At 40.9% G+C, this 17,757-nt stretch overlaps 1 protein-coding gene across 1 annotated transcript in view; it reads right to left on the reverse strand.

The window, feature by feature from the left end:
- LOC145408640 (protein turtle homolog A-like) overlaps positions 1–17,757 on the reverse strand; it is a gene marked incomplete at its 5' end in the record, with an annotated part of 264,170 nt that overhangs the window by 232,123 nt on the left and 14,290 nt on the right. The window contains one exon of the mRNA XM_080279325.1: positions 13,293–13,450. Coding sequence (XP_080135451.1) covers positions 13,293–13,450 — 158 coding nt within the window. The remainder of the gene's footprint in view (positions 1–13,292; positions 13,451–17,757) is intronic.

A 17,757-nucleotide genomic window follows, 5' to 3' on the forward strand; every position in this document is an offset into this window, starting at 1 on the left:
AGAGAGTGAGAAGTAGTGTAGCTAGTAGGGTAAGGGCTGCTAGTGCTGTACGGCATACTTAGGTCAGTGCGAGTGTCCTTGACCGTGATAAGCCTCCCTCTCAGCCAACCTCCACCACCACCACCACCACCATCCCTCCACCGCCACGCCAGGGAATCCTGGACGCCTTCGCGTGGACGGAAGGGTCAGATTTTGTCCCCGAAAACCTGGTTTTCGATGAGAGCTCGTCAGAGTTCAGCCTGCCTTCACTATGGACGAAAATGCTGAGTGTGTCGACTACCTTTTGGCCTTCCTAGATGACGAAGTCATGCAGCACATATGTGATGAGACTAACAGGTTCGAATCACAACGTGCTGCTAGTGGTACAGGTGCAGCCAAGATGCAACAGTGGACCATGCTGGGAGTGCAGGAGCTGTATGTGTTCTTTGCCCTCATGCTTCTTATGCCACACTCCAAGAAGCATGAGTTGGAAGAATACTGGTCCATGGACCCCTTACTACCCTCACCGACCTTCAACAAGTACATGGCCAGAGATCGCTTCCGGAACATCATGGGAAACCTGCATTTTGCCGACAACGATGTACCTTCCCAAACCGACCCACTCTGGAAGATCCGGGAGATTCTGAACAGAATGAAGGATAAGTTCATGTCATTCTTCCACCCATTTCAGAAGGTTGTCATTGATGAGTCCTTGGTTCTGTTCAGAGGACGTCTTCGGTTTGTCCAGTACATTCCAAGCAAACGCCATCGCTTTGGAATTAAGTTCTTTGTACTGTGCGACTGTAAGACGGGGTACATCCTTGACTTCGTCATATATTCAGCCAGCACTGTCGATCTCGATAAAACACACCCCCTTGGCTTCTCAGGCTGTGTAGTGAAAGTGCTCCTAGAAAAGTATTTTGGTGGGAATCATGTGCTGTATACAGACAACTACTATACAGCACCGAAACTTGCCAAATACCTTTCTGAGCACGGCATTGGCTCCTGCGGCACTGTCAAAAGTAATCGTGCCAACTTCCCCAAATTCCCAGAGGCAGGAAACTCGCAGCGAGGAGACGTGCACCTACGCAAGTCTGAGAAGATGCTGGCAATACGGTGGCATGACAAGAGAGTCGTGCACATGCTCACCACCGTACATAAGGGGGAGATGAGAGACAGTGGAAGGTCGACCGTAGGACAGGCGAACCTGTGATGAAACCTGATGCTGTGTTGGACTATAATATAAACATGCGGCTGGTGGACAAGTCCGACATGATGATTGGTGAGATCGACTGCCTCAGGAAGAATACTAGGTGGTACAGGAAAGTTTTTCTGCATCTCATAGATATGACGATGCTGAACGCCTTCATCCTGTACAAGATGAAGGTAAAGCCACCCAAGTCCTTCTCCCTGAGGTTGTTCGCCAGGACTTGTGTCCAGCAGCTGCTGGAAAAATATGGTAAGGTGCAAGCAGCAACTCCAAGGCGCCATCCAGTTACACTTCCCGACCGACTTGAGCAGAGGGCGTATATGGAGCGGCACAGACTTGAGCTAATGCCTGCCACAGGGAAAAGGAAGGCTGCGATTCGCAGGTGTCAGGTATGTGCGCATACCACACGCCGCACACCTGAGCATAAACGCACCTCTTGGCAGTGCGCTGAATGCCAGGTTCCCTCTGTGTAACCTGCTTCTTCGATTATCACAGCCAGAAGCAGTTCTAACAGTGCAAGTGTGGAAGCAGAATTATTTGGAAATAATGTGTAAATAATGTGTAAATAATGTGTAAATAGCAGGTGAAAGCAATGGATGTTCAGTTCATATGATTGAACAGTGTACTATAGTTTCATCTTACTGAAAGTGACAGTGAATAACATATTGTAAGTAAAATAGAAGGGTAAATATTGAAAATAGAATAGAAAATGTAAATAGTAATGTAAGTAATTAGTAATATAAGAATATGAGTACAAATAATTTATGTTATAACAGTGAGAGTGAATCCGTGGCTCTACGTATTTTACTGACTGAAAAATAGAATGACTTCAGTGACAATAAAATAATACGACTGAATGAAACTTATGGAGAAAGACTCCAGATATATATAAGTGTGATATAGTAATAGAAATATAAAGTGTGAGGGGTTTTATGAATAATAAATGACAGAGTGCCTAGAGCGAACTAGCGCAAGTGCGGCGATCAGACGCGCTCGTAATTTCCATTGCTTTCACACTGTTTTTTTTTTTAGTATGGATCCCAAACTACTTGAAAATGGTAGAATAGTGTTTATAGTGTTTGTATCTGGCTGTGGTAATCATATAACGGGTTGTCGGGAAGTGTAAAGTGGAGACTTAGTTACCCTACTTCAGAGGTCTCCACAAGTCCTACGGAAACTGACGAAGGCTCAACAATCATTCCAGGAGAAAGCTGAAGGTATGTGCTATAAGCATATATAATTTTATTATTCTAGGACTAATAACTGATTTTTAGCAAATATTTTTTGAGAGTCTCTCGGAGCCCAAATAACCCCGCGGGACACGCAAGTAATTGGTAAACAAGCCCGCGGTGTAGGGGTTAAGGTTGACTGTATAAGACATAATCGAATTAAGGGGTTCTTTTCCGGCTTCTACACAGCATTCCTTGGCTCATCTCACGCTTCTTGTGTGTGTGTGTGTGTGTGTGTGTGTGTGTGTGTGCACGCATCAATATTTCTAATTCTCTTTCATCTTCCAGTGGAAAATGTATAGACGCCAAAAAGAACAAATTGTCATTTGCCTTTTTTCACATCAGTATCTGATATCGCATTATCTCAGTCAAAAAATTGTGAGTTGTGTGCAGGTTCATTTATATGTTGGCACCGCATAATTAACACTTGTTTCATTCTAGGTCACAGTAATTTTTATTTCTTAGCTTTAACCTAAACAGTATGTTAGACTGAGAGAGAGAGAGAGAGAGAGAGAGAGAGAGAGAGAGAGAGAGAGAGAGAGAGACGCGCACACACACACACACACACACACACGCAGACAGACAGAGGGGGGTGGGTAAATAACCAGTAGTGCATGAGTGGACACAAACACTGCAACTTTCTGTTAATTTTATCTTAACCTATATGTGTCATTTCGTCATCCTCAGCGCCGATTATGCCATGAAAATAACAATAGAAAATGGTGCCAGTCAAGACAAACTCTTATTGAAAGAATACGTATTGTACATCTAGTATTGCCATATTCTGCCACTGAGCTACGAGAAATAACCCGCAAAATGACGAAACCTTCGCCAAGAATTCACGACCAACAAAAGACGACGCCACTCCTGCCCTTACACCAACCACTTGCATCAGTTTTGTGATGCACTTCCTCCAGTGTGTTCTTGTCCTCATCCCAACGTTAATTTCCCTGTCCTTACACAAGCCAACTGGATCAGAAGTATATTATTTTTCCTCCATTGTATTCCTGTCCTCATCATACCGTCACTTCCCCCATTGCCCTTATATAATTATATTCCGCCCTCCTGGGTGATGCCCTGACGCCGCCTAACCGTAATTACCATTTTAATTACTTCACCATGATAAAAAGTGAGTCATGCGTGGCCAATATAACCTAGACCTCACTCAGTTATTCCACTAATAATGATCCAATTTTCCACTCTCTCTCTCTCTCTCTCTCTCTCTCTCTCTCTCTCTCTCACACACACACACACACACACACACACACACACACACACACACACACACACACACACACACACACATATATATATATATATATATATATATATATATATATATATATATATATATATATATATATATATATATATATATATATATTTATATATATATATATATATATATATATATATATATATATATATATATATTCCATCCATCCATCCATCATCCAATCCTACATTACCCCATGAGAAGCGTAGGAGCCCGGGCCTAAGCAGTTGGTCCCAACATTTAGGATGAAAGTGACCAGCCTCACTCATCCCTGAGTGGCATTACATGAGCAATCAACCCCAACCATCCCTTGGATATAAACCTTCACCGGCCCAATCCGGTTTGAGCGCAGTAATTGCCCACTAAACCACCAGACGCCAAAATTTGGTTATTTGGTTACCACCCAGCGTAGTAAATGGTTTCCTGGTGTACAGGAAACAAACTGGCTTGTCACTCAGTGTAGAGTCACCCACAGGGAGAACAAAGAGGAAAGAATGAGGAAAGATAGAAGAGGGAGTGTAAAGTTACCCGTAGGCAGAAGGACAAGGAAAGTATGAAGGAAAAGAAGACAGAAGAGGATGGAAGGAAAGAAGGATGGAGGAGAGGAAATGGCAGACACCCGCTAGCAGCACTACATCGAGTGAGTGGATGGTAGGCGCCTGCACCTACCATATATATATATATATATATATATATATATATATATATATATATATATATATATATATATATATATATATATATATATATATATATATATATATATATATATATATATATATATATATAATATGTTTACAGAATCGTTTAATCTCACCCAGCTGGTAACGCAACCAGCCAGAATACCTGATAATCCTGACCATAATGCCCATCTCTTGGATTTATTCTTGATAAATAATCCAGATCAATACAGGATAGAGGTACTGTCACCACTTGGATCCTCTGACCACAATCTCATCAAAGCCTCATTAGTTAACCCTCCCACACCTCCCCGTTCTGAACCTGTCAGGGTGACCGGATGGCACTTTGACAGGGAAGACTGGGATGGATTTAGAAATTATCTTGCTGATGTTCCATGGCAGTCTTTCTTCTCTAGTGATCCCAGTTCCACCCAAGCCCACATTTGCGACTAAATACTAGCTGGTATGGATTTATTCATACCAAGTGAACAGTTCACTAAAAGATCGAACTCTCCAAAATGGTTTGATGACAACTGTGCCAGAGCAACAGCCCAATAGTCATTAGCATATAACTCTTACTTAAAATCAAAAACATCGGAATCACTCTCCCAATTTAAAATTGCAAGAAATCATGCAAAAGCTGTATTAAATCTATCTAAATCAAACTTTCTTCAAAAGCAAGCATCAATACTACTTAACAACCCTAATGACAATAGAATATTCTGGACAACTCTAAATTCTTTCAATAATAACTTTAACAAGTCATCTTCCATTCCCCCACTAAAATCTTCAGATGGCGACATTACAAATGACCCATGTGGGAAAGCAGATATCTATGCCAGTACCTTTGCCAGAAACTCTACCATAGACGATACCAGCCAGAATGTCCCAGTACTGGAACTTGATTCTCCCGAAATTGCTCCACTTAAAATACAGACAAGATACGTAAAATCCATCCTAGACAATTTACCTACCAACAAAGCTCCAGGCCCAGATGGAATTCCACCAATTGTTTTGAAAAAGTGTTCCCCTGAACTTGCCTCTGTCCTAGCTAAATTATTCAGACTATGCATACGTACTTCTTTATTCCCAAATTCATGGAAAGAAGCCAATATCCACCCAGTTCCGAAAAAAGGAAGTTCGTCTGACCCCTCCAATTACGGACCAATAGCTGTCACATCTTCTCTTGGTAATGTATTTGAAACATTAATTAATAAGCACATTGTTAAACATCTTGAATCCAACAACTTAATTAGTGATAGACAATACGGTTTTCACCACAAAAGATCCACCATTGACATACTCAGTTTCTTAACTCATATCATCCATCAATCAATTGATCTTTTTGGAGAAACTCATGCAGTAGCTCTCGATATCTCTAAAGCTTTCGACGGAGTATGGCACCGTTCCCTGCTGTCCAAACTCCCTTGCTATGGACTAACGTCTTTTGTTCCTTTGATTTCTTCGTATCTTAGTGACAGGAAAATAGGAGTAAAAGTAGATGATGTATATTCCAATTTCCACTCAATTAACGCCGGCGTGCCGCAGGGATCAGTGCTGGCGCCAACCCTATTTCTGGTTCTCATTAATGATCTCTTATCTGTCACCCACAATCCCATTCACTCATATGCAGATTACTCAACTCTATATAGTTCATTCACACTTAGACATCCATTTACAAAGTCTAATATCTCTACCTCTCAGCTCAGTACAGCCATCTCCATAAATCAAGATCTATCTACAATCAGTGAATGGGGACAAAACAACCTTGTCTCTTTTAATGCTAGTAAAACTAAATATATACAGTTTACTAATAGACAGATTTTGCCTGCCAGATTCGTACATTACCTTCAGTGCTACTAATATTCCCATCTCCAAAAGTATTGAAATTCTTGGTGTCTCACTTAACAGTGCCCTCAGCTTGACCTCTCATGACAGATCACTTGCTAAAACCGCCTCAAAGAAACTTGGATTATTGTACAGAGTCCGTAACTTCTTCGCCGATGAGCAGTTAGCTGTAATTTATAAGAGTCATGTGCACTCTCAGCATGAATATTGCTCACCCTTGTGGAATGGTTGTGGAGAGGTTGCATTAAGACAACTAGGTAAAATTCAGAATAAAACTGTTAGAATCATTAACAACCCTGCCATTACATATAAACTACCTCCCCTGCAAGTAAGAAGGAATGTTGTCTTCTTTGCATTATTTTACACATATTTTTTTTGGCAAATGCTCAGACGAAGTTGCGTCCATGGTGCCATCTCTCCATGCCTTCCCTCGTGCTACACGGGCATCTGGTAGCGCTCATGACTGGAATGTCACTCAGCTATATTGCAGAACTTCCGCCTATCAGAATTCTTTCATTCCCCGAACTGCATCTCTCTGGAACTCGCTTCCCCAGAGTTGTTTTCCTCCAAATTTCAACCCACAACTGTTCAAGTCTAATTGTTACAGATATTTTATGAACAGAGGACACCAGTAATCTGGTGTATGGATGATTTTTTTTTACTCATTTGTTTTTCCTTCCTCCGTTCTGTTATTTATAAATATATATATATATATATATATATATATATATATATATATATATATATATATATGTATATGTATGTATGCCTAGGCTGCTTCCTCCAAAGAAAGGAAGGTAACCCAGACAGGACGACACACTTCCAATTTACTCATCCACACACACACACACATTCATTTGCATCTCAGCCACAAGGGAAGAAGGGACAGATCCTCACCGCGCCACATTGCGTGAGGGTCAACTGCACAGTGCAATCAGCAACATCTACAGCAGGGCCTGACAACAGAGCTGGTTTACCCCTGCCACATCATAATGGACCCATCCCCTTACCTGCACATGACTTGATCAGCTGATCAGACCAAATGCGGGAGAATATCCCCTCAGGGATGCATCATCATTTATTCATTCACAATTTCTCTCCATTCATTCCTACCACGCGCAACCACTCTTCTTGCTCAACAGAATCCCTCTCGCATCTAACGCTCTCTTCATACTGTCCATCCATCCTATTCGTGGTCTTCCTCTCAGCCTTGCACCTCTCACATCCGATTCAGTTATCTTTTTCACCAGACGCTCATCATCCATTCTCTCTATATGCCCAAACCATCGCAACACCCTCTGCTCAATTCGATCATACATCTCCCGAACAATTCCAGTTCTCCTCCGCACTTCATCGTTCCTCACTCGATCCATACAAGACACTCCACACACACTCCTCAGACACCTCATCTCCATTACTTTCATATTTTTCCTCTCTGCTACACCCTTATTCCATGTTTCAGCCCCATATAATGCAGTCATTACCACAACACCCTCATGAAGCCTTCTTTTTACATCCATTCTAAGCGAACGACATCTAAACACTTTTTTCATTCCTCCCAGCACCTTTCCTACTTCTTTCATTCTAAACTTGACTTCTGCATCTATTCTTCCATCCACAGCAACATGTGACCCTAAATACTTAAAACACTCTACCTCCTCATGCAACTCACCATTCAACACTAGATTCACCTTCCTACCATCTACCAACCTCGTACACTTTATCATTTTCTCTTACTTTCATTTACTCTCATTTTCCTCCTTTCACACACCCTTCCAAACTCCTCTACCAACTGTCTCAATCTCTCCACTGAACCATTCACCAGTGCAGTATCATCCGCAAACAACAGCTGCTTCAGATTCCACTCTCTACCACCAGCATTCACCAGACTCCAACCTCCACTTAACACTGTTGCATTCACCTCCCTTACAACACCATCCTTATAAATGTTAATCAACCAAGGCGACATCACACGTCCCTGCTGCAGCCCCACTCTCGCGGGAAACCAAACACTCACAGTATTTTCCACTCTTACACAAGCACTAGTATTTGCATAAAAACTTTTCACATCTTTTAGCAACCCTATCATCAAGTCCATACAATCTTATAACAGTCCACAAAGCCTCCCTATCAATTCTATCATACACATTCTTTAAATCCATGAACGCCCAAAACACATCCTTACCTTTCGCTAAATACTTTTCAAACACCTGTCTCACAGAGAACACCTGATCCACGCATCCCCTCCCTCTCCTAAAGCCACACTGCTCATCACCAATCACTCCCTCTGTACCCTCTCTAACTCTCTTAATTAACACTCTACCATACAACTTACCTACAACACTCAACAGACTTATACCCCTTAAGCTAGTACATTCATATTGATCACCCTTACCTTCATCCAACGGAACCACACAAGCACTTGCCCAGTCAACTGACACCATACCTTTCACAAGACACATATTCAACAATCTTAGTAACCACTCAACTGTAGTCGCTGCACCACCTTTGAGGCATTCCACAGCACACCCATCACCTTCACTGCCTCCTGCACTTCCTCCATCGTGATTAAAGAATCATTCAACTCTCTCAAAGAATCATTCAACTCTCCCAACACATTCATTCCTTGCACCCTTCCATCTGCCACAATCTCAGCCTCCCTTTCCTTCCCAACGTTTAACAATCTTTCCAAATACTCCGCCCATCGGTTCCTTACTCCATCCATCTCAATTAACATCCTTCTATCCTCTCCTTTTACTCACTTTTCCTTCCCAGACTCTCCCTTTCGCACCCTTTTCACCTCCTTCCAAAACATTTTCCTATTCTGTGGAAAATTCTCAGTCAACCTCCAACTCCACCTCTCATCTGCTGCCACTTCAGCATATTCACAGCCCTTCTGACCCTATTCCTCGTTTCCTTATACCTCTCATATGACGTCTCATCTTTCCTCTGCAGCCACACTTCATATGCACTTCTCTTCTCAGCCACAGTCATACTTACACGCACCACCATTCACTTCCCTTTCTTACACCAACACCCACTCTTCTCACACCACACACCTCTTCCGCATGCCTCACCACAACACTCTTAAATTACTGCCATTCCTCCTCGACACTGTCATTTTCCTGATCTTTCACTGCGTTCGACTCATCTTTCAGTTTATCCTGATACTTTATCATTTTCTCTCTTTTATCCAACTTATTCACTTTCAAAACCTCCCTGCCACACCTAACTCTCCTACCTTTTACCCCTCTCACCCATCTCTTACCTACTCTCAACTTTCCCTCCACCAGGAAGTGGTCAGACATACCTCCACCCTACCCTCTCAAAACTCCCACATCCAACAATCTTCCTTTTACATTCCTGGACACAACCACATAGTCCATCAATGCTCTATCAACAACCCTTCCACCCTCCTGTCTCACCCATGTATACTTATATCTTTCTTCTCAAACAAGGTATTTCCAATTATCATCTCTCGCTCAACACACATCCCTATCATTCGTTCCATATTTTCATTTCTTCCAGGCACACCATACATACCAACTACACCTTCAACTGCTACATTTCCTACTCCAGCATTCAGATCTCCCATCGTTACCACATTCACATTCTCTCCAAAACTCTGCACACACTCATCAACATCATTCCAGAAAGACTCCCTTTCTTCTGCATCCCTTTCGCTACCAGGCCCATATGCACTCACAAACACCCACAACTCACGTTCAAATTTCGCTTTCACCCACATCAGACTCGATTATACCTCTTTCCATTCAATCACACACTGCTGTACTTCCGGGCTCACTAACAAGGCCGCACCTTCTCTCACCCATCCCCCGTCAACACCTGACATCCTTCCATTCACACTTCCAAACATAGACTCACTTTTCTCTTTCATTTTTGTTTCACTCAAAGGTAACACATCCAACCTTCTTGTCACAAACATTCTCCCAATCTCCTACCTTTTAGCCTCCGTCATACTACACCCACGCACATTCATATGCCCAGTCTTCAGGGTACGGGGATAAATCAATCCCCCATCCCTTTCTTTCCCTACCTCATTATAGGAACTAGAAAAACAGAGGAGGGGGTCCCTTGTCCCCTCACCCCGCCCCTTTTAGTCGGAATTTTACTACACGCAAGGAATATATATATATATATATATATATATATATATATATATATATATATATATACTGACGTGAAATATCAATCAATCAATCAGTTATTTCTTGTGGCACCTCACGGGATGCATAGGGCCTCGACGAACTCTCTCCACCAATATTTGTCTCTTGCCATCTCCTTCAGGTCCCACCAACACTCCTTCCCTGCTTCTCTTTTCATTGTCCTCAACCAGGTTTCCCTCGGCCTACCTCTACCTCTTCTTCCTCTAGCAGTCCACTCTGGCACATCCTGTATTAAACTGCCTTCTTTTCAGTAAATGTGCCCAATCCACTTCCAGCGAGACAGTCTCACATATTCATTAACTGGTTCCACTCTCGTAATATCCCATACTCTTTCATTTGTAACTCTGTCTTGCCACTTTACCCCAGCAATCCTTCTCAGTATTTTATTCTCAAATCCTAATACTTTCCGATCTGTTGCAATTGCACTGTACCATGACTCATGCCCATAAATTAAAATTGGTCTAACTATGGACTTGTAAATTTTCACTTTAGTATGTACCGACAGCATATTATTATTCCAAACAGATTTCAACATTCCAACAGCTCGCCAAGCCTGTCTAATCCTCTCCTCAATTTCATTGTTTAATGATCCATTAGATGATTCAATTGTTCCCAGATATTTAAAGTTTTCTACATTCTTCACCACATTATTCCCAATTACACAATCGATTTGGTTCTCCACGTTCATATTAATAATTTCAGTCTTTTCACAATTTATTACCAATCCCACTTTTTCTCCTTCCTCCACCAGACAATCAAGCACCCTTTGCATCTCGTAAATACTTCCGCAAATCAGTACAGTATCATCAGCATAGTCCAAATCCATCAGCTTCTTATTTTCTTTCCAGTTAATTCCTGCACCTGTTCTCCTTACAACCTTTCTCATAGCATAATCCATAACCAAAACAAACAACAATGGCGAAAGAACTCCTCCTTGAATCACTTCTGACCTAACTTGAAATGGATCACTCAAAGAACCACCCACCATTACCTTACAGAAAGTACCTTCATGCAGGCTTCTAATAATATTTACAAATTTTTCTGGTATACCTTAGAATCTCATAATTTTCAACATAGCTCCACGTGAAACACTATCAAACGCCTTTTCAAAATCCACAAAACACATACAAAGTGGCATTTTCATCTCATTAGCTTGTTGCATTAGATGCCGTATAATAAAAATCTGATCAGTACAACCTCGACCCTTTCTAAATCCCGCTTGTTCTTTTCTTAAAATTTAATCAATTACTGGCTCTATTCTGTTCAACAAGATTTTGAAAAAGACTTTTGCAATTACAGGTGTCAGAGTTATCCCCCTCCAATTGCCACACACACTTATATCTCCCTTTTTGGTATTTTTATAATCATTCAATTTTTCTACTCTTCTGGAATTCCACCATTATCCTAAGCCACATTAAACAGTTTTAAAAGCGCATTCATCAACTCGTCATTTTCCACCTTAAGCATTTCAGGAATTATTCCATCCTCTCCTGGAGCCTTAAAATTTTTTAACTCCTTTATAGATTTTGCTGACGTGAAATATTATATATATATATATATATATATATATATATATATATATATATATATACACTAACCTGAAATAGGTATGATGTTTGCACGTTTCTTCAAGATAAGTCTATGACTGAGGTGAAAGGAGGAGTTACTGAGCTGGGAATGAAACTAGTGAGAGGAAGAGATACTTTCAGTTCTGATGGACGTTGATGATGTTGTGTTGCTTACTTTGTAGACCGAATCAGCTTTGGAAAATTTTCCTAATGGCAAGATTTAAAAGTTTATGTAGGTAAAGGCTATGCGGTGGTTGGTCAGAGAAAAGGTGACTCACAGCGGGTTGTGCGGATGAATGGACTGAGACTGGAAGAAGTGAAGTTTTAGTATTAAGGTACAGTGACAGAAAATGGAAGAAACTGTGTGAAAGAAGTAGAAAGTAGAGTAGGTTAAGGAAGTAAGGTGTCTGGTGTTAAGAGAGCACTGGTACGGAAAAGTGATATGAGTACAGAGGTATGATTATTGTAACTCTAGTGAGAGCAGTAGAAAAAGGACCGTTAAGGATTATTTGTGGATTGTACACGCTAGATGGAACAGAAATGCAGGTATTCATAACAGATGGTGAATGTTATATCTGTGATAGAAAGGGTCAGACAAAATAGGTTTAAATAAAGTCATAAAAACAGGCAATATATGGCTGAGTGTTTGAGCTGAAAGATGAGTGAAGAGTGAGGAAAAGTTGGATGAACTGTATACGGGAATGTGCATAATTATTTTGGTACTGGAACTTAAAAACGATTTGGCGGGGGGCTGATGTGGAGGGATGATGTACGGAAATATGCATGATTTTGGGAGTATTTGAATATAAAAACGATCTGACGAGGGACTGATGAGTGAAAGATTATGTACGGAGAGGAACAGGGTATGGTTCGCTCACCATTTTCTAATCTGGCAATTAACACAGTGTTTCTGTCAAACAGGTACTGTGCAGCTTAATTTCGTTCCGCTCATTTTTTGCAGTGAGTTGGAAGCTGTAATATCAAAAACTTGAAAAATGAGTGGATTAGTGTGTGGCCCATAATTAGTGGACACTTTTGGTAGTTTGTCTGCTTTCGGTCTCTCCTTCTCCCATGAACTGTTACTGAAATAAAGGGATAAGACACCGATGACGATCATGATGAGATGATTGATGATACCGTATTTTTTTTTATTTAATAAAAAATCACTTGCGCATAACACTTATAACATTCAACGATCCGCAATATACCACAAACTATAAACTTTCTCACATTTCATAATTATCTGTCTCAGAGTTGCATAAACTGGGCCGTTAACCCGACCGCATTGTGATAAGTGTGTTGGGTTTGTACTGACCTGCGTGTGTTGTGTGAGTGGGTTGTCGTCCAGTAGCCACTGTATGCGGGCAGGGGGCCTCGCCCCCCGCGCCTCGCACCTCACCATCCGCGCCACCCCCTCCTGCACCCGCAGCTGCCCACTTACACCGCCCTCCACCTCCACCCAGGTTGGGGCGTCTGGAGGAGGAAAGAGGGACACCCGTCGTTAGTGTAATGCAACAGAGAATGAACTAGCTACCATTGGCAGTGTGATGCAACATAGACCTAACTGGCTACTACAGCATGTGTGGTGCAACACAACGAAGCAGCTACCATAGTTAGTGTGATATAACAGACCTGACTGGCTGCCACAGTCTGTGTGATGTTAACACAGAATAAACTAGTTACACTAGTGTGTCGTAACACAACTGGCCACCACAGTCTGCGTAATGTTTACACCGAATACTCGTAAACTAGTTACCCTAGTATGTTGTAGCACGAACCTAACTTGCTACCACAATCAGTGTAATGCAATACAGAGCCAATGATTCCCTGCTGCAGTCATACGCAGAAATGAACAAATACTGAATCACAAGCATATCTATCATAACAAGGACTGAAGAGACAAATATACAGAAAAATTCATGGTTTAGGGAGAATGCATTTTTTTTTCTGAAATGCAGAAAACAATAACATCATAACCAACTTATAGCCTATGTGGATGCTATCATGTCACTGTCAGAACTCATACAGTATACTAACGCCTGCCTAATCGTTATAAGTTTAGCCATGACTAAAATATCTACATTTGCACCGCGGTCGTATGTAGATAATACCAGGCTTTCCATTACGACGATGGTGAGTATACAGAACTTGTCCCAAGTACTTATTAAATAATGTATCTACGGTGAGTGTGTGATGGTGAGGTACTAACATATTTTCTGTGTACTCACACATCATGCCTGTGGTGACAGCGGAATAATAAGATAATTAGCATATCTACCTTATGGAGATAGTTGGACAGTGAGGTACTAATATTTGTGTACGTCACTGTACTCACACATCATGCTTATGATATTAGTGGGATGGTATGATATATCTTGACAGATGATATCAATGGCAACAGCGTGGGACAGTGCAATGGTAAGATTTGATTTGGATGCCTGTCAGGTGAGCGTGTTGTTGAGGCCATGTCATTTTTAATGTGACACACTCTGGTCATAGACTTCATACTCATTTCTCAAAAACCAATAGTCCTCCAACATACCATACAGAGCACGTCGCCATTTCGACGCTGACACCCAACGTCATTACTGAATACATGCTAGAGCTATCTACTACAGGACTGGTATATTGGTATTAGCGGCGGTAACTTTACGAAACGTCAGCTGGTCTCCTGGTAAGTCAATAAAGTTTTCTTTTAATGAAATTCAAATCTTTAAACTGTTCCCTTCCCCAGACAGGATTTGGCCCATGTTCCATTGGGACTGCAGGGCACATTTAAGGATTATGTATCATCATCATCATGGACATCATCGGACCTCCTTTCCCACCCTAAGGCAGAGTGAGGAGTAGCAACGTCCAGACAACCCAAATTTGCCCAGTCCAATGGGCCAGGCTTCCATTCACTCATCATTAAAAAACCCGGGATCCTGGCTCTATCGGATACGCCAAAAACATTCCACCACGTTTTGTAGCTTCACATAAACGTATCCGATACAGTCAGTCCGGACGCTGCCACGTCAAAAAAGGGTGCCAAATCATTGATCATGCATTTCTCCTCATAACATTCATCCAGCCAGTTCGATCTCTTGTCAGTTCCCTAGCCTCACCGACAAACCTCTCTTCCTCACACGCTCATCCACCTTATCTCTATATCTCTCCACCTTCTCCTTGGCCTACCTCGCCTCCTCCCTCCTTCAAAATTGCTTAGATATACTTTTTCACCACTCTATTGTTATCCATTCGCTCCACATGACCATACCATCTCGGTACACTCTCTTCGATTCTGGTGTCCACAGACTTACTCCACACCATTCACGAATCACATTATTTCGTATCTTATCCACCCTCCTTACTCCACATACATTCCTCAGCAGTCCCATCTCCACTGTTCTTACTCTTGGCTTATCATTTTCATGCCACACCATAGTCTCACATCCATATTTTAAAGTTAACACTAAAACTCCTTCATGTAAGCCTCGTGCAGCTGCAACATTCAAGCCTCTGTTTCTTATCGCCTTCATTGCACCAGCTACTTTTCTTCCTTGTGTCACTCTACTTTCCACTTCTTTTGCACACTTTCCTCTCTTTTTTATCATTGTACCCAGTATTTGAACTCTCTCATCAATCCCAGTCTCTTTCCATTCATTGTAACATAGCACTGGGACTCACCTTCTCACTCAGTAACCATCACTTTACCTTTTTCTACATTTACTCTCAAGGCACGACTTTCACAGACATCAGCAAAACACTGCACTAGCCTATCAAGTTCTTGTCCAGTATTTGCAAGTAGTACTGTATCATCAGCATATAACAAATTTTAGATATTCCATCCATCACCATTCATTACCAACGCCATTCCCCTCTCCATTACACGTGTTTTTACTTCTCTCATCACCTCATCCATATATACATTGAACAACCATGGGGACATCACACAACCTTGTCGCACGCCTAAACCGATCGTGAACCATTCACGTAGATGCCCATTAATTCTGTATACTTATATATAATGTCTATGGTATATAATCACATATAATGTCTACGATATATACTCACATATAATGTATATGGTGTATGGTCACATAAAGTGTCTATGGTATATCCATCCATCCATCATCTAATCCTGTGTTGCCCCATGAGGAGCGTAAGAGCCCGGTTCCTGACATTTAAGATGAGAGTGACGAGCTTCACTCATCCCTGAGTGACATTACGTGAGCAATAAACCCAACCACCCCTTGGATATAAACATGCAACGTCACAGTCCGACTGGAGCAACTAAATTACCTATTAAACGACCAGGCGCCATAATTTAGTGACATGGTTACCACCGAGGGGAGAAAATGGTTTCCTGGTGTACAGGAAACCATTTGGCCTGTCGTTTAGTTTGGAGTCACACATAGGCAGAAAGAAGAGGAAAGAATGAAGGAAAGAAAGACAGAAGAGGAAGAAAGGAAGGAAAGAAGGAAGGAATCGAAGAAAGGGCAGGCACCCGAGAGCAGCACTACATCGGGTGAGAAAACGGTGAGATCCCCCACCTACCACCATCTATGATATATACTCACATATAATGAGTATGGTGTAAATCTCACATATGTCTATGATACATATTCACATATAATGTCTATGGTATATACTAACATATAATGTCTATGGTATATACTTACATACACGTATAATATCTAGGGTATATCTATCTATCTATCTATATACCTAGGGTGCTTCCCCCAAGGAAAGGGAGGTATATACTCACATATAATATCTAGGGTATATATTCACATATAATGTCTACGGTATACAGTATACTCACCTATGATGTCTAGGGTATATGGACACATATAATGTCTATGTATATACTCACATATAATGTCTCTGGTATATACTCACATATAATGTCTATGTATATACTCACCAATAATGTCTAGGGTATATACTCACATATAATGTCTATGTATATACTCACATGTCTTTGGTATATACTCACATATAATGTCTATGGTATATACTCACATATAATGTCTAGGGTATATGGTCACATATAATGTCTAGGGTATAAACTCACATATAATATCTATGTATATACTCACATATAATGTCTAGGGTATATACGCACATATAATGTCTATGTATATACTCGCATGTCTCTGGTATATACTCACATATAATGTCTATGGTATTTACTCACATATAATGTCTATGTATATACTCACATGTCTCTGGTATATACTCACATATAATGTCTATGGTATTTACTCACATATAATGTCTATGTATATACTCACATGTCTCTGGTATATACTCACATATAATGTCTAGGGTATATACTCACATATAATGTGTATGTATATACTCACATGTCTCTGGTATATACTCACATATAATGTCTATGGTATATACTCACATATAATGTCTAGGGTATATGGTCACATATAATGTCTATGTATATACTCACATGTCTCTGGTATATACTCACATATAATGTCTAGGGTATATACTCACATATAATGTCTGTGGTATATACTCACATATAATGTCTGTGGTATATACTCACATATAATGTCTGTGGTATATACTCACATATAATGTCTAGGGTATATACTCACATATAATGTCTATGTATATACTCACATGTCTCTGGTATATACTCACATATAATGTCTATGGTATATACTCACATATAATGTCTAAGGTACATGGTCACATATAATGTCTATGTATATAATCACATATAATGTTTAGGGTAACAGCGTGGGTCAGTAGTATGTAAGGACTGAGTTGGATGA

The sequence above is a fragment of the Coenobita brevimanus genome, chromosome 78 (genome assembly GCF_032717465.1).
Source record: "Coenobita brevimanus isolate Jiangsu-jjx chromosome 78, ASM3271746v2, whole genome shotgun sequence".
NCBI classification, from domain to species: Eukaryota; Metazoa; Arthropoda; class Malacostraca; order Decapoda; family Coenobitidae; genus Coenobita; species Coenobita brevimanus.